Raw genomic sequence first — 19,962 nt, 5'->3', positions numbered from 1 at the left:
AATAAATAAATAAATAAACTACAAAGAATGCAAAATGAAGATAAATTCACTACTCCATCTATAGAAGTGCTAGTAATGATTTGTTTTCTATCAAAAAAAAAAAAGATGCATAGCTCTATTTGGCTTGGTGATCAGGAAGGATTTACTATAGTATTTGTATTGAAATGTAACATTTAAAATATGGATAATTATAATTATTGGTCTGGTTTGCTGCTAAGACTAAGCCTATTGTGAAACTAAATAAATCTATATTTTAGCTCCGTTATTGTGTAGCAATTATGCATTCCCTTCCGGGATGATTACCTGAATGGATTTAACACAACAAAATCATTAATCAATTGAGCAGAATATGGATATATAGAAGTACCTGTATAGAGGATGAAGCTGCTTTAGGTTTACATATCTGACTGGCTCCAGCTGCTCGATGCTTGATGGGGAAATACCTGTTCTTATCAGGATCAAAATAGAAGCCTGGCAGGTCTGTCATAAATTAATTAGAGCAGCAGTTAGACTCTCTTCTGTCAAAGAAACCACTCTTGCCAAATCCCAAAAAATTATTGAAGGGTAGAACAATGTAATTGACCATACTGTACATAAAATATGGGAATAACACAGAAATATAGTTCCTTATCACATAAACAATACATGTTAAGTTACTAAATTAAAGGCAATTTAGAGCAGGCCAAAAAAAAAATCGAGTAGCTTGAAGTAAATTAATTTTGAACCTCTTGACAGCCTTTGCAGAGGAAGATTAATACACTACAGAATGATTCAAACACCTATCAAGTATTGGATTTCATGTTGCCAAGTATAAAATTTCAAAGTTAAAACAGCTCATTTTCTAGATAGAGATATTTTAAGAGAATGAAAAAGCTACAATATGTGAACCAATATGTCTTCAATTTGAAAGACATAATTTCCGATGCAATGTCACTCGAAAGATATCCCCTTGTTCATACGTCAAACTTGACCATTATGTGTGATATGTTTGTCTTCTATCACATGCATATTCTAGAATTCAATGTCCTAGTTCAGGAGTAACAAGGACATCGTCGTAGAAATATTAATCGTTCCAACTGTAACAATAGACTCAAATGTCACATCTACCTGTAAGGCTTGCTTTAAAGACACGTCTAAATAATAGAAATAATTATTTATGTACTCTTAATGACAGAAAGGCATGATGCCAGAAATGAAAGGAACTCTCTGGAGATGAAATGCATGTTGCAGTTCATGACTTCTTCCAGCTTAATCATCAAAGAGTTAAAGAAAACCTTCAACATGTTTTGGATGTGCCCAATGGTTACTCTATCGAGGGATATTTTCAGCAGAACCCACTCTTGCTAAAATAATATAGTTTTTATAGCCAAGTAGTTCAATGACAGCAAGTGCTTGTTGAGTCAAAAAGCTAAGCAAGAGCATAGAAAAGAAAAATGAGAAGTACATTATGGAAAGAGTGTTGATTTCTAGGATCACTACAAATGTACTAACAATTGTCATTGTATTGATTGTGTTCCAAATGCAAATGAAGGCTTATAAATAAGAGAGGAGGAGACATGTCTCTACAATTAATCATCACTAGTTAATATATTAGTAATATAAATAACCATATACATAATATATTATTATTTAATATGTATAACAATATATATTATATACTATAATATAAATATATATATTATATTTAATAATATATATATGTATTATATACAATAATATATATTATTTAACGTGAATAAGTATATATAGAAAATGATGATTTACCAATAACAATAATGTATATCAGATCGAAGCAATCCGACTGAAGCAACAACTTTAACACTCCCTCTTAGCTAGGGAGGATTTGTAGAACACAATATGCTCTCAAGTATAAGAAGAGATATCATCTCAGTATGATATTCAATTCACTATGAGGCTAAATTTCTCACCTTTCGTAACACATAATTGAAACAATTTCCATAACTTTAATATAAGCTTAAACATCACCTTAAGTGTGGTCTATAATAGTAACTGTCATGGTGTCCAGCAAGATCCAGCCCAAAGAACCATAACAAGTTGGTTATCATGGTGTCCGGCAAAATCCGGCCCAAAGAACCATGATGAGTTGGCTATCATGGTGTCCGGCAAAATCCGGCCCAAAGAACCATAATGAGTGGTTATCATGGTATCCGACCCAAAGAACCATGATAACACTTGCTCCTAGACATCCAACACATTTAGGTGCTAAAAATTAATGTAGCGTATCTAGAAGATAGGCCAAACTATTGATAAGGTCGTCACCTTATAATAGTGACCTTACACACATGAAAGATTGTCACCTTTCATTACATATCATATGCAAAATAGTAACCACCAAAAACCAAGTCAAAGGGTGGTACAAAGGCTTTCACCTCAATTCTCTCTCACAAAGAAAAAATGCATTACAAGGAATTTCACTTAGAACTTCTCCTAATAGGGAAGCTATCATTCACAAAGGATTGCACCTCAAAATTCTCCCTCTGAACAATGATCTTGGGAAGTTAGGTCCTGCCTGAGAGACTCTCTTCGCCCAAGGATGCCTATCGAACTCCCTCTGAATATGATATTAATTTTCTAATTTTCTAGTGATAAGTCATTACTTTCTCATGATATACATATGAATACGCCCATCAAAATCATGCAGTCACACACATGTATTTCTACACTCCCTCTAAGTATCAATCTTTTAAGCTCCTGTGTTGCATTAGAAAAGGTGTTATGCTCCCTCTTAATGTAGAAAGATACGAGAACTTATCTACCCATGAGGGTCATGGAATATCTCCTTTCTAAAGATGGTTCAAGTTGGAATGAAACATTGGTTATTATTCCCCCCACAATGTAAAATTCCCACTCTTATATCTTTGAACACTTTTGCATCAAATATGACAACTCCTTCCTAAGTTCCAACTTGCTCTTTTCATCCATTGAAGGTTCAAACATTCATTTAGCTTAACAATAGAAACAATAGAAGCAAACATGTCTTTCCATTTTCTCAAACTCGTCCACAATACACCAATATTCTGATTAATTATGATTGTGCCACATGAATGAATCTACAACTCGTACATCGAGTTTCATTCATCAAAGAAAGACCCATAGATGGTTCAAATGAATTCTTAAAAGCTTCATTAACGTCTCACAACAACTCAAATTTCCTTTGTTCATGCAAAGGTATTTGTTTGATCTTGTAATCTGTGTATTCCAAATTTATATCATTGGTGAATCCATCACAACGTCGTTTACTCCCTCTAAATTAATATGCTCAAGATCACCAACAGTTGACTGAATCATATCCTTTATATGACTCTCTCTGAATCTAATATTAATCTTTCAACCTTCAAGTGGCAAGTTATTGCTTCCTCGTGATGTACATATGAGTAGGCCCATCACAATCATGTAGTCATACACAGGTATATTAGACTTCGTTTAAGTATCAATCTTCTGAGCTCCTTGTATACGATTGTCTCTGATGAAGTATTGAACTCTCTCTAGATATGAAACGATACTCATAATCTCAACCATCAAAGATATTCACTTTTTGAGTCTGACTAATGAATAACTCCTTTAGAGTTGTTGTCATAAGATTGAGTTTGCACTATGTTTGGTAAAGTACCAACCTTCTTTTCCTGCAAGAGCATCCTCAAACACAAAGGAAAAGATCCAGGCAATTTACTCTTATAGTATGTGTAGAATTACAAATAATAAGCAAGTAAATATAATAATCAAAGTACTTATCTGCACACTAACATTTTTTATACAAGTTGCTCCAATGAAGGTCCATACAGATCAAACAAGAAAATGCCTCCAATGGGGAATGAGACATTGGTTAAGGTAATCATTCACCACCCCCCCACAATGTAAAATTCCCACATACTTCATTATTATTAATTTGAACCATAAAATAGTCTAGTTCGCTTCCACTTGTAGATGAATTGTATTCATATTCAGTCCTCTCGGGATGATCCTTGTGTGTGTGTGTCAGTCTCCCTCTCAATCTCCTTCTTTTCCTTCTTACTTGGCTCTATAATATGAATCCAAAAGGATTATATTTAGTATAGAGATGCACTATAGGAGGGTTGATGTTTCTATTCTTCATATGTTTATCTATTTAGTATTTTCTTTGCCTTTGATCTACATATTCTTTGCGTTGATCTAAAAATTTACTTCTGAATTATTATACCCTATCAGGCAAATAAATAATTTACAACCTTTGCCTATCCCAAAACCTCTTTCTATATTTATATCTCATTCAAATATGAGATGTGACTTTTCAAGTATGGTCATGTCTCTTTTAAATCTTAAACAATACTTTATCGGCAATTATTCTTATAAACAATATTAATGAGATTATGCCAATAAATAATTTCTCTTCCATTCGAATAACCACCGAAGTCATAGATCACCATTTGGGTTTTGTACAAGGTGATTCGATCAGAACTATTATTATCAGGCTCCAAATTCTTTTCATGTATTGCGAACGGGCTCCTGTGTATGAGCGTGCTTATGCCAGGAATCTTAAAAATGATTTAATGCCTGATAATTCTAAAACTTGTGATTTACTTTATTATTTCATTTACCGTTGCTCACATAGGTTCATTCGAATGTCATCGGTGTTATGAATACTCCATTTTTTTAATGTTTTGCTAAGTCTTTTATCGGGATTCTTAGTTCCGTCAAACTTTACTCCAAATGATGGTGCACTCATATAGAGCAATTGGTAGATTCCTGTGAATACGCTACCACCATTTTATTTGTAAATACTGCAATCTGGAAATAGTTATTGTGTAAATTTCTCTATCAATAATCACCATGTTTCATAAGATGTGGTGTCTTGTATCTGTGTAATCCTTAAAAAAAAGAGACGAATACAAATTCACTGAGTGTGCAGTGACCATGATTCAATGTTTATTATTTTTAAGACAAGGTTTATTATTCAAATCTGACGGCATCACAGGTATATGAGGGATGCACCATTTTCACTTTCCCTTTGATATCGCTGACTCAGATACATTAATCACTGTTATTCATATTGCTCTATATGTTGCTCAACAATTTATTGAATTTTGTTTGTTTATTACAGAACTCCAATGCTCAACTCTTTTAGTTTTTTTCAATGTTTTAAATTATTATCACCTCTCGTTTATCCTTGTGGGTGTTGCCGTAAAAACTCCAACGCTGACTTAGCAAACAAACGGTGATCTTGTCTGACTTTGTATTTGTTCTGTAGATGTATATCAATAGTCTTATAGATGCTTAGATATATTTTTTCATTTGTGTTATCATCGGCAGATTAAACAGTCTTAGTTTGTGCTGTTAATTAATCCTCTTCATCACATGGCATGTTGATTGCTTGTTTGTGGAAGTCACCATCCTCCATATCTGAATTAGTTGACCATCTTGTCGTGTGATTCTTTATTTGATAAACTTCAATATCGGATAGGAATTTGTTTATTTCTTCCATCATTATCGATGTTCCCTAAATCTGCTCCTGATGAGATATTTCTGTTTCAAATTTTGGAATGACACATTTGGATCCTTTGTTTTATTATTAACGCTTTTTGAATTAATTTCAAACTACACTATGACTCATCACTGACTGGGCAGTCTGTTGTCTTATCTGATGAACATTCATATATCAGGCTCCCTTCTTAATCAGTCTTTCCCAATTTATCGCTGTAGGTTCTTAGTTTCTGTTTTCTCTGTTTGTTGGCAGTTCTTTTGTCTTTTTCTGATATTATATCATTGCTCATCTGTGGATTTAGTGGGATATATCCCGTGCATATTTTCTTGTCAGAGTATATCATCCAAGTGGCTGGCGACATACACATCTCCCACAGTTTCCACAATCACAAACTAATACTATGCGTTATCGACCATGAATTTCATATGATTCGAATTGATTTCATAGGTTCTGACATGTGCAGGCTTGGTACTTTTGAGTCAATTCTTATTTTAAATCTGTACTCATTTTACATCTGCAGTTAGGCTCTGATACCATATTGATTTCTAAGATCGCTGCAAATGTACTAACAATTGCCATTGTATTGATTGTGTTCCAAATGCAAATGAAGGCTTATAAATAAGAGAGGAGGAGACATGTCTCTACGGTTAATCATCACTGTTAATATATTAGTAATATAAATAACCATATACATAATCTATTATTATTTAAAAATTAATATGTATAACAATATATATATTATATACTATAATATATATATAGATATATATATATACACATATTTTATATATATATATATATATATATATATATATATATATATATATATATATATATATATATATGCATTATATTAATATACAATAATATATTAACATGGATAAGTATATATAGGAAATGATGATTTACAAATAACAATAATGTATATCAGATCGAATCAATCCGATTGAAGCTACAACTTTAATAAAGAACCACCAAAGGAATTCTATTCTCAAAAGCCAATCAGTTTCCCTCATGAAGATGAGATTGTTACTTTGCCTAGTTCACAACAAGTTCTTCAAAGAGAGGCTTGTTGATCAACAAAGAACAGCCTCTTATGTTTGACATAGAAGGAACTGCACATGTACGTCATATATTCTTTGAGGACGAGGTTTCATAAACATGTGTAGGTCATAGCTGTAATGCCATCTTCTTTTGACTGGGTAATGAAACACAATTGTCTCAATAATGATGATGCATCAGATTATTTGTGTATACTCAGGATTGGCCAAAGACAAAACTGAAAGAGATCACCCAACTCAAGCTCTTCATGCAGTGTCTGCTGTAGAAATGGAATCTCATACAAGAAATCTTTTTCAGCAACTGATTCCACTGCCAGAAACAGAAGAACCTTTTCACCTTGAAGAAGTTTCAGCTTCGAGAGCCACAGATTCCACGTGCATTACCGACAAAGAATTACAATTTCAGTTGACATCTTTGCTGGAGAAAGAAAAATTCTGCCAGATGCTGACAATTTTCTTCATGACATACTGTCAGTAAAGGATCACAGTATGATCAAGAATTGATTTATGTTTCTTAACAATATCTTAACTGCCAATGCATTCATTGGCTCAGACATAGATAGGGAAAATGTCAGACAAGAACTGAACATTTTCTAGCAACATCTTCAAAATAGGCTGTCGTTGGAGGATACAATTTGTTTGGCTTGAGGTTTAAATCATCCTTACCCTCGATAGCTCAAAGGCATATCAATAAAGAACCAGTTGATAAGAATACACTGATTTTAGTGAGGTTGTGCTCCAATTGAGTATCAGAAAAGACAAGGGCTATCAAGAAAATGTGAAGGAGTCAATTGTGAGGTTGTAATTACTCCCAAAATGGTGTTATAATGATAGGTTGTGATGTTCCTTGCTGGGTTTAGGCCTGTTATACCCATAATTGCCCTGTATTCAATATACTTAAGGCTTAAACAAGAATTATCAAAACATATTGATTGTAGCTATGCTATTCCATTATTCAAAGTAAGGAAAGTTATACATTTACCAAACATATTAAGCAATCTTACTATTTATGATACTTTATGACTATGCTGTTCATATTACCATTTCAGTTTGAGAAGAAGATTAGAGGGTAATCAAGTTGCTTAGATACCACTTGCAATAGATTCCCTCAAAGGTAAATGATCCAAGCCCCTATCCTATCTTGGGACTATGCCCTCGAGGTTTTAAAGGGAGACCAATCCGTCCCTATCTTGGGAATCAACCTATTGGCTGGATTTAGACAGGCCTCTCCTTGAAGACACCTTAGCCCTTTCCTTCTCACGTACTAAAGTAGTCCAAGTTCTAAGCATGGGAGTGAATACAGACACACACACACACACATATATTCTAATTGTATATTTCTTTATATGTTGTAACTATACTTCTTATCGGTGAATATTGGAAAACTGTAACATTTATTCCAGCACGCACACACACATATATCTTTCATTAACCATGGGAAACCTGTCATGTCCCCATATTTATAAGATTTAATGATAAATAAATTAATAATATAATAATAATAAATTATAATGTAATTTATTATTATATTAATAAATATAATAAAGAAATTAGTAACAAATAATTAAATATTTTTGAATCAATCATCTATTATTAATACAATTATATGATGAATATAATAAAAATAAAATATTAGAATCTATCACAAATTAATATTTTTAATATTGAAGATGAATATAATTTATCTAATAATGCAACCATTATATATTATACAAAACATTGAAATATCATGTCAATATTATATTATATTAAAGATCATTTATATAATAATATAATCTGTTCAATCAGTTGTATCCTTTCAATATAACCGATCATCCCATGTATTCAAAGATGTATATATGGATAATAATGGAGTAACAAAAAAAATATACAGAACATACTTCATATGACTTTCTTAGACTTAGTGATAAGAAATTACATAGAAATCGATTATAGACAGTAACGTGGCAAGTAGAAGTGCCAACGGAGAAAAACAGAGGAATTGCATAGACATGGGAGAGTTTACGGATTATAACCAAACTAAAAAGAGAAGATAGATATCAAAGGAGTATATTTGTTTCTTGCATTTAACTTAAATGAACACAAACTAAGAAAATGATAATAGAAAGGCATTAACTAATAGAAAGGGAGTAGCGATAAGTGCTCAATCATCACCTTTGGATTATTTCCCCATACCCGGTATTCAGATAGAACCATACATGAACAGAAAACATAAGAGTGGGAAAGAAACGGATATAGAAGAAAATTACAATGTTTAAACTGAAACTAACGGCGGTCTATATAGAAGGGATCTTAAATATTGATAGGAGAACGAAGAAGATACAGTTGAAAGTTGAAAGCGATCAGAAATCAATCACAGTCAGTGACACGTGGTGGGCAAATCAGCACGATAATAGTCACACCAATAACCACGATATAGACTGGCATGGTAGCATAGACAGTCAGAAAATAAAGAGGCACTGAATAAGCAATTATATTCAATGGGAGTAGACAGAGAGAAAAACAGAAGCAACAGACCCCATACACCAAGGAATAGATTTGAAACTAGATGATGAAGACTACAATTCTATATCGAGTTGATTAGGGACAGAACTGGAGTTTATTCTACTGAGTATGAATTGCTTCTGATGAGAGTATTATAACACCATATAGGGGAGCCTTGCTGACTGTGAAGGACTGAGGAAATCATTATTACAAACAAATACAACAGATTTGGGGGAAATAAATACCAATAGAAAGAGAGGAGGATACACGAGAAGAATAATAATAAAACTTTCAGATTAAAAAGTATAATCCATAATCAGACCAAGAAAAATTATTTGGTCAAGATTAGCAATAGTCAGCTATCACTATTAGAATCAAATACAAAATTAATCAAAATATAACACAATACTGATCTAATAAACTAAGAGACCATTATCTTCTAAAAAGAAATTATATCATATTCAACAAGTAAGATCAAGAAAAATTGGACATTACATGTGGGGGGATCCATCTTGTACATCTGCAAAACATTGCATTTATAATACATTCAGTTATATGACATCATATTCCAATTGATTTTTAGTCTCTTATAATTGAATTTTGAAGAAATCAATCTCAAATTCCATAAGCTGGATAAGGGATCATTTCAAAACCCTTATATTTCTTTATATATTGTAATTATACTTCTTATCAGTGAATATTGGAAAGTTGTAACATATATTCCAACACACACACACACACATAATCTTGTCAGATCATTCATTATGAATAAATAATAATCTCAGTTCTTTAAGTCTATTTTATTATCTTATGCCCATTTGAATTGTATCACTGAAACCTATCTCATTCACAATGAATGAGTAATATTTTCAGAGTCTTTCATAATCAGTACTGAATATAAACTACAATGATGTTTTTCTGATCTCTCCTTTCCATTCAGCTGATGATCAGTATTATATATATATATATATATACACATACATAAAAATTTAAAAAAATTCCTTCCCCTCGCATTCCTTCTCTTCCAGTCCTTAAATATGTTTCATTGTGCCTCTTCACAAGAGATATGTTCCTTGTTACCAACTTAATAGCATATTATATCATCCCACATACATAAACACATCCTTTCATATTAATTGGAAATCATTTTATCTTAATTCATGCTCCCTCGTACTTATAATTGCTGACCTCTCAATAATGACTAGATAATATAGCTAAGGACACTGAGTTATAAGTTGCCATTTCTTCAATATAAACTCTTTCAAATTTAATCTTTTTTAATCATTTCTCCTTGAATCAATTAACAACCACCATCACTATGCTTATAGAATGCAACCTAGGTAATTATTTATTGTGATTGTAGTTTATGAGGCAGTCGACCACATTAATGAATGAATGGTTTCTGCTCTTATGCATACCATCACCGTACTTCTTAGACTTCATTCCCCAAGCTTTAATTGTTGCATCTTAACAATAGGTCCCTCCTAATTAAAAGCATATTATTTAAAAACACATATGCAAGTGCTGTTTAAAACCTTGCTATTATTATTTCAAGCAACCCAAAATTCATGATTTGCATTTGCAGTATTTGAAAGGTTTTTGAGCTTGTGCATTTCGTGGAGGTATCATCCATAGGAACTTTAGCTGCATCTCCCTTGTCTTAGTGAATTCCTATTGTGTGCTCTCAATATATAGCCACTCTTCATTGTTGCAAGGAGTGGGCTTTGTTTGTGTTCTTTGAGTATTGATAACTCCATGCCCTATCAATGTCCTCTACGACAGTCCAGATTTCTATATGTCCTCTGAGTGTTGGTAACATCATGCTCTATTGATGTCTTCCACGATAGTCCATTTATGGGTCTATCTCAATTTGGTGTCTTAATTGATGTTTCTTATCATCAATAAATTTGATGCTATGCTAGCAACCTTCATGATATTTAAACATGACACTTGAAAGAGAACTAAATTTCTTAAGAGAACTACTTCGTATCCGTATTGCATATATGTATTTTTTATCAACTCTTCAATATTCAGCTTTCACAGTAATCTTAACTTATTATAGTCTTATTTGAATGGTTATAGATGGGGTTATCCAAAATCCCAAAATGTAAATCTTTTGTATTAGTAATGTTTTATATATTAATAATTGTTATTTATTTATTTATCTATCTATCTTTATTATTATTTATTATTAAATTATATTTCATAAAAGGGGGACATCATGGGTTTTCCAGACCATATTTAGAAGGAAACAGAATATCTTCGATAGATAAGGATGTTATGGTAAACCAATTTTGTTGTAGATGTATTAAACAAAGGAGATGAAAGCTCCTTATATAGATTTATTACAAAGTGATTGGTAAAATACTTGTTTGTTATTAACAGAGACTAAAAGGTCATTATATACAAAAGAATTAAACGATGTTTCCTTAGGAAACGATTGTAAAGAACAGAAACATTCTATTCTAATAGAGAAAGCTAAAAAAGTGAAAGCGAACTAAAGCTAACAAGATATTTACAATACATTACCATTAACTAATAATAGACAATTATCTATTATTGTAATACCCTCCCTTAATGGTTAATCTATCTAGAACACCAAACTATTCTCTAAATTTGACAAACTTATCAGGACCAAGAGGCTTGGTGAGAACGTTTGCAGTCTGATCTGTGGTAGGAACATTATGCAGATCTATAGTCTCGTCTTCAACCAACTGTCGTATGTAATGACAGTGAACATCCACATGCTTGGTTTGTTTATGGAAGATTGGATTTCGTGCTAACTTGATAACGCCTTCGTTATCAACAAACAGAGTAGAAGGTCCTATTGGTGACATCTGCATATCCCCAAGCATCCAACAAAGCCAAATAGCTTCACATCCTGCATTAACAGTCCCTCTGTATTTCGCCTCTGTAGAGGAGAGAGAAATTGTTTGTTGCTTCTTACTGGTCCCTGTGACTGCACTGGATCGCAAACTAAACACATATCTAAAAGTTGACTTTTTATCATCAACAAAGCCTGCCCAATCTGAATTTGTGAACCCACTGAGTTTAGGATTAAAACTTCGAAAGTATAGAAGTCCATAATCTAAAGTGCCCTTCACATAACAAAGCACACGCTTTGCTGCCATCCAACGATCTACCTTAGGAGCTGTCATAAAGCGTGAAATATAGCTGACTACAAAGCTAATATCACGCCTAGTAGTAGAGAGGTAGATGAGGTTGCCTACTAGTTGCCTGTATGTAGTATCATCAACGGAAGGATAATTAGACTTTGCGGATAACTTGAGACCTTTCTCCATAGGTGTAGAGGCAAGCTTGCAATCCTACATATGGAATTTGTCTAACAGGGCCTTGGCATATTTGGACTGAGACATGAATATACCAGAAGATTGTTACCTAACTTCAACACTGAGGCAATAATACATGAGCCCAAGGTCAGCCATATCAAAAGATGCATAAATTCTTTTTGATTCCATGAATCAAAGATGTCGAACTGTTAGTGATGATCAAATCATCCACATAAATAACCAGAAGGATGATGTCGTTGTCAATAGTCTTGATGTACAGATTTGAGTCTGAAGAACTCCTCTTGAAGCCTTGATCACTGAGGTACTCATCAATTTTTATGTACCATGCCCGAGGGGCCTGCTTCAAGCCATAGAGAGCTTTTATTAATCTAAGAACCTGATGGTCTTTACCAGCAACCTTGAAACTAGGAGGTTGCATCATGTAGACCTCTTCATGGAGATCACCATTCAAGAAAGCACTCTTGACGTCCATCTGATGGACCTTCTAGCCAAACTCAGCTGCCATGGCTAGGACTAATCTGATGGTGCTCATAATATTTGCAGTAGGAGCAAAGGTCTCCTCATAATCAATGCCCTGACGCTGAGAAAAGTCCTTTGCCACTAAAGGAGCTTTGTACTTGTCCAAAGTACCATCCGATTTGTATTTGATTTTGTAAACCCATTTGCAGCCAATGGGTGTCTTCCCTAGTGGAAGATCAGAAAGGACCCAGGTGTTGTTCTTCAGCATGCTCTGGTGTTCAGATGTCATGGCCTAATCCCACTCTAGAATTCCTTTAGCCTCGGAATATGTTTGAGGTTCAAACACACTATGAATATTGGCCATGAGAGCAAAGTTAACAAACTCTATAGTTTTGCTCTTTTTTCGAGCAATTCTCCCATCAATGAGCTCATCTCACAAAGATCAGCAAGTGTCTTAGCCCACCACTTAGGCCGGATAGGAGAATGACCAACATGAGTATCAGGAGATGCATGATGATCAAGTTCCTCATCAAAAGAATCTGGATCAAACTCAAGTGCAGCGTCTACAAAGCGATTCTGCAAGAGAAGTCGGAGGTTTCTCTACAAGGATCACTAGAATAACTGGAGTTGCAATAGCTATTGGAGCCCTCCCATCAAGTGGACCTAATGGAAGCTGAACTCCCAAATCATGAGCCATCATAGGCTGGTCGACTAGATTAGGAACAGGAGAAGCAGGCATGAAAGGTCCTCGCTACTCATCAAAGACTATATCACGACTGTAGATGAGACGAGATGTCTCAACATTGATCAGGCAGTAGGCTTTGTGAAGACTGCTATATCCAACAAGCATGAGTTTCTAACTCTTGGCATCCAACTTGTTGTGTGACGCATTAGGGATCCAAACAAAAGTAAGGGAGCCAAAAACTTTCAGGTGACTGATTTTGGGCTTGCAACCTGATCAGGCCTCTTCTGGAGTTTTACCTTTGACCGCCATTGTGGGTGACCGGTTTAACAGATAAACTAGAGGGTTAATTGCTTCTACCCAAAACTTCTTCGGAACATATCTGTGTGTGAGCACGGATCAAGCCATCTCGGTGATTGTCTAGTTCCGACGTTCAACTACATTGTTCTATTGTGGTGTGTGGGGTGTTGTTAACTAGCATTTGATGCCATGTGTATCCAAGAAGCTGGAGAAAACATTAGAACAAAATTCCCCTCCATTGTCTGATCTAAGAGTAATAATAGATTTCCCAAACTCTTTTTCAACTAAAGGTTTAAACTTTTGAAATATAGGAAATGCGTCTGAATTTTTTTTAAGGAAATACACCCACATTTTTCTACTGAAATCATCAACAAACAACAGAAAATACCTGGACCCAAGAACAAAAGGAGTGGCCATAGGGCTGTAGATATCGGCATGAACAAGCTGAAGTACCTGAGAAGTGCATCATGAATCAGTAAGGGTCTTTTCAAAAAAGATGTTTATCAATACTCTCAACCATAGATTGCAAACTCTACAAGTTGCCGAGTACTCTATTATTTATGTTGGGCGAGTTTGTTGAGAGTGTTGACTTGGTGCACTTACAACTCCACTTGTTTTAGGTCTATTATTTCTGCCTTGGTCCTGAAGGCTCAGTTGGTGCTAAGGGGGAGATTGTTGAGAATGTTGACTTGGTGGTCAGCCCCTCCTTGGAGATTGGTGTCGTGGATCCAGGTAAGTCTCAGCATTTGTATCAGACATTAACAATTCGAGCTTTTCATGCAACGACAAATGCTACCTATAGAGTTTACACAAGTTTAACTCGTGATTTTATAGATGCAAAAAAACTATACGTAAAAATGTCGAAAGAAGTAAAAAACTAGTTGAAATGTGTTTTTGACATGTTCTTTTTGCTATAAAATCATCCATTTTCTCTTTCAGAATTTTAATTTCAAATTGAATTTTAAAAAATATGTGTTCCTTTTAGAGAATTTAACTTCTAATACTCTCTAAGTTGCTGAGTTTTTGTCGAGTTCTTGCCGAATTTTTGCCAATTTGAATATTTTGGGCGTGTCAAGTACTCTCCAAGTCCGAGTCTGTAAACTATGCTCTCAACAACCAACCTAGTTAATTAAAGACAATAGCTAAATTAATCACAATTTGGACAACACTAGAAAGCTCAATCTCTTCTATGGCCTCCTTCACGATCTAAAATTGGAAAACTACATCCTTGTACCTCCCAAATAAATCAATAGTTCTAAGAAAGTACGAGTCAGATAAGTAAAACTAATATTAGTGAGTGATTGATGTCAAAGATCAGAATACCTATTCATCACAATGTAGCAAAACCTGTCCTAATCCCTCTATCCCATGTCCTTAATCAATAAACTCACCTTGAAGTATTGTTTGTTGAGTACAGACGTATGCAATCAATGCTCTCCAAGGGGCATATGATAACCAAGTTGTTGTTTTCTCCAGCATGTCTTTGCATACAGACAATGGGCCAAATGAAATCGGACAACATAAGTATAGAAGAATTCAGTTATAGAATCATCAACATCCCCTAATGCATGCAAATTCAAAATACCATGCCAAAGAATTTCACTAATCAGCAGTAATGGTCATCCTCTTCCCTCTATCAAAGCCCTCTACTCTGACATGATCACTAGCAATAGATGACACACTCAAATACTATGGAATCACCCTTCCCAACCAATCAAACCATTTTAACCCTCTTTTCCAAAGTTATATCCTTAAAAAACCTACCCCTATGTCTAGACACGTAACAAATGGTGCCCAGCCCTATCGTAACTCTCATTGAAATTAGTTTTGCATGTATGACATAACCAATGTTTACTGGCCCTTAAAAATTTGGATATGGCTTTGTCCAAACTATTAACATATTGCGGAGAGAATTTCATCAAATTGAAGGCCTTTTTGCTCATATATTGAGGATTATTGAAGAGTGTGAAGAAAATATTGGTGCAGCAATGCTTGTATTTTCTAAAGAAGCCCCAACATTGGGTTCAAATTAATTCATATTATCATACATTTCCTCACTCCTTATTTCATATTCATCACTACAGCTTATTTTCATTAAAGTTCCATAAACTAAAATTTGTAACAGCAAAGTAGGAAAAAAAGGCAGGAAAAAAACCCCATGGCATTTTGACAAAACCGAAAAATATGAAAACAAACTAAAACAAGTGAATGTGCCTTACTTTTCAATGTTTCTAGATGCTAAAAGTGACTTAAAATGTTCCCCCTTTGACCTCCCTTCCACTTTGTTCCCCTTATTTTTCTTCTCAGCTACAAAAAACATAAATTGGAGGCAACATAATATCAAAGAATTTGGTATTAGGGAGCTATGTTTTTTGCGATACAAAAGATGTGTGCAAAGACTTGTAGAGCTCCCAAGCCCTTCTTTACATGATGTTTTTGATTTGAGATAACCACCCCTATGGTGATTGGAAGATGTCTCAAACATCTTTGGCTGTCCTAGGGACATCCAATCATCGCTTGAGTGGTCAAGAGATGTTTAACCATCTTGAGGACATATGGATTTCCTTGGGATATATGACACCCTTGGATGGCATTGTAGAAATGCCCCTAAATTCACGAGAGACAATGTATGACTAAAGGACATCCCTTGTTGTCCAATTGACTTAGGGGCATCATGGAAAAAAAATCACCAATCAGGGGAGCAAGGGCACGTCACTATGCAGCATAGGTGTTGTTTTCTTTCATTTCTTAGGATAACCATTATTTTCCAACTATAAATATAATGGGAAGCTAATATCAACAGCCCTCGCGTTTATTTTTGTAGAGGGAAATAAAAAACTGCTGCAGTATATCTAAGTTGAACAGACTGAATGCAACTTAAAGCCCTACATAGATTCATGAAAGAGCTGAGTAGATAAATTGATTAAAAAAAACTAGTTGAGATAGAAATTAGACATCGTCAAAATGAATTTGGGAGATATTACATTGTATCTTGAAATTGGAGTGTTATTGGCTTGGACTAATGTCACGTTAGAATAGAGGCCTACAAATCGAGAATTGAAATTAGAGTCTACAAGCTTGTGGCATGATCACATGAGTAGTCCTACCAAAGCAAGACTATTCTGTTCTAAGAAATATTAGAAACCTATTTGCCTGATGTATCCCTAAATTGATAAAAAAAAATTGATGGTGCTAAGTAGCAGCATCATGAACCCATTACGCAAAGAGTGAACTTCAGGAACTTTCTTGCACCTTAGTCAGGCCTCACAACTGAGTTAACAATAGTAAAAAGAAAAAGGTAAAGCATGACAATGAATGGCACTGAAATTATCATCAGTTTCTTCTTGTTGAATCCCAATGCAAACCAATGGATGACTATGTCAAATATGTCTTTGGGGTGTTCTTGAAGATAGATGCCAATTGTTGATTGCTGTCAACAGCTAATGACTATCAGATGAGGACCTACCGTCTGATTCATGAAAAAGAAATAATATTTTGTGTTCTTTTCACTCTCTTTCAACATCTCATCTAATGAAGACTTTATAGTATTCTAGAACGATGCTTTAAATACACAACCCAGGATGCATAATCTAAACTTTTTGGCACGCACACCAATGGGTACAGTCAAATTCTAACATTGTCAACTCTAGAAATCAACAATTTCAATTTTGAAAAATGGGGATCCAATCACACTCGTAATATAATCAAGTGGATACAATTTTAGTTGTGCTCTAGTCAAGGGTAACCAAACTAATAAAAATTTGGTGAGGCACGTTTAAACACAGAAATGTAGCATGAAAGAGTATTCGATTGAATCTCTGGTTAGTGAGTTAGCTAAAAAACGCAAAGCATGCATCCAAGGCATCGACCTAAAACAAGTGGAAGTGTTAGTGCACTATTCTCTTCTGTGAGACGAAGCCTTCTATGCAGTTTTAGTCCCACAGCCAACAAGCCAAGTTGAACTCGTTTTATTAAGTGTGCATTGACTTTGGTAGATATGTTTTTATGATTCCAACCATTAATAAAGGGTTTAAGTGCCTGCTATCTCGTCGATCAAATTCTGGCTGACAATTTTTGAAATTTTGGAGGCCAAAAGTTGATATATAGTTCGTCACAGCCGTTGTAAGTTCATTAATGAGACTATGGCAAACAAATCAGTGTACATGTAGTTTTTAGCCAATCTTTTAACACCTACTCAATACAGACAGAACACATTAAAATGTGAGTTCACTTATTTACCTAAGCAAATTATGAAAAACGCATTAAAGCCGGCATTTCGATATTACGGAAACAAATGGGGCGAGCGTAAATTTCTGCTTACCTCTGGCCATTTTCAATGGTTGATGAGAATATTCGGTGTAGCTCCTCCCATGAGGCGGCAATCAAGCTTCAGCATAGAGTGATGATTATACACGAGACCAACAAACTAGAGCCTTTCCGCACCGCCCAACCGACTTGCCCGTAGATTAAAAAAAAGCCAATATTAAGTTCAACATTCAGCCCGAGCTTCCGAATCTGAAAGCAATGCGTGCGCGTCGTGCGTGCACAAAAACTTCCGTGTGCTTTGTTCTTTAGCGTCAGAAGAAGCGGCGTCCAGGTGAAATCGTCGAGCCAACTTTCTGTATGCTGCCTTGATTTCAGCTTAAACAATAATAAGCTGCGACGCCTACAAAAATAGAGAGGGAATCATGAGATTTGTAAATAGGGAAAGATAGATAGATAGATAAAATTAATGTCCACGAGGCTAAATATAGTCTATGGGACAGGTAGACAACTTGAACATATTTAAGTAACTCTGTTTGTTTCTTGTGTAGGATGATGATGAGCCCATCCAATTGTTCAATGTATTTTTCATTGAATAGGTTATGTTAAGAACTGTCACGTATAGTATCCACAAATTTATCTCTGTTGTGCTTGTAGGCCTCACATTCTAAAATAAAGTGTTGTTCAGTTTTCACTTTCCCAAAATTGCAGAATTTGCAAATTCTCTCTTCCCAAGCCTCCTTTGGCCTCTTCCAACACCTAGTCTCACAACAAAGTTGGTGAGAGTTGGTTCTCAACTGAGCGATAAAAATTTTAGCCCTCCAAGAAATGTTGGCTCCTATGTACGCTTTTTGGATTTGATCACAAGTGGGGTTGAACTCATTTATATAATATATTTTCTTCCTCTTGATCTCACTTCCCCAATTTCTCTTGAAGAATTTCTCCATAACAAAGACATTTATTTCTTTATTATTTGTGGGGCACATATTGAATTGAATATTCCATTTACTCATCCATTTGATGTTTTGTTGCATCCATGTCCTTTTTCGCTTACATAGTGTATCACTAAAGACAACTTTAGGCCATCTATCATCTTCCATTTTTTTGATTATTTTTACATAGCTTAAAAAGTGAACCATAGCAAGTGCTTCGATAGGAGCAGCCCCCATTTCACTTAGCATGATATCATATAGAACATTGTTTTTTATTTTAAACTTGCTTGTGATCAAATGCTTTTGGATTCCTTCGATTTGTTTCCATTGTGCTATAGTAGTGTTGTTGGCCCATAATTCACACCCGTAAAGAACAACCGGCAACACAAGAAGATCAAACAAGTTTTGAATAGTTTTCCAATCCCACAACTCCGCTTCATGGCACCTATTCTGAAGAGCATAAAAAGCCTTCCACCCACCTAATGTCCTTTTATGTCTGCAACTATACCAGCTTAGTTTTTTGTTGAAATCAATGCCAAAGTATTTATACTCCACAACTTCTTCAAGAACACTTCTGTTGTAATAAAACTCATGTTGATGTTGTTTTTATTATTAGAAAAAACCATAACCTTAGTCTTGTTGATATTGACCTGCATCCTCACCATTCTACAAAAGCTCTCAAGAGAAGATAGATGATCTTGCAAACCACAAGCAGATTTGGCAATCAAAATGAGATCGTCCACATATGGGAGTAGCTTTCTAAAAAATTCATCTAACTGAATGCCCTCGCCCTTTTGCATGTTTAACCACTCTTCCAGCTTGTCAATATATAAACCAAACAAAGTAAGAGATAAAGGGCAACCCTACTTGACCTTAATATCGCTCTTAAAACATTCTGAAATGCCATCTGAAGTTCTAATTTTGACTTTCACCCCTTCGTACATCCTATGAACAGCAGCTCTAAGATGCATAGGAATCCCCAATTCTTCCA

General features: G+C 34.7%; 1 protein-coding gene across 1 annotated transcript in view; it reads right to left on the bottom strand.

The window, feature by feature from the left end:
* The window catches only part of LOC149530204 (Transducin/WD40 repeat-like superfamily protein), a 121,058-nt gene extending 102,593 nt beyond the window's left edge, over positions 1–18,465 (bottom strand). Inside the window, exons 1-2 of the mRNA XM_089809261.1 lie at positions 18,098–18,465; positions 368–480 (exon numbers count right to left, since the gene is read on the bottom strand). Coding sequence (XP_089665387.1) covers positions 368–480; positions 18,098–18,107 — 123 coding nt within the window. The 5' untranslated portion in view covers positions 18,108–18,465. The remainder of the gene's footprint in view (positions 1–367; positions 481–18,097) is intronic.
* Positions 18,466–19,962: the final 1,497 nt, after the last annotated feature.

Source organism: Cupressus sempervirens, chromosome 11 (assembly GCF_028749045.1).
Source record: "Cupressus sempervirens isolate cs-2001-9-10 chromosome 11, ASM2874904v1, whole genome shotgun sequence".
Taxonomy (NCBI): Eukaryota; Viridiplantae; Streptophyta; class Pinopsida; order Cupressales; family Cupressaceae; genus Cupressus; species Cupressus sempervirens.
Note: the sequence above shows the minus strand (reverse complement) of the source record. Positions and strands in the feature narration are given on the sequence as shown.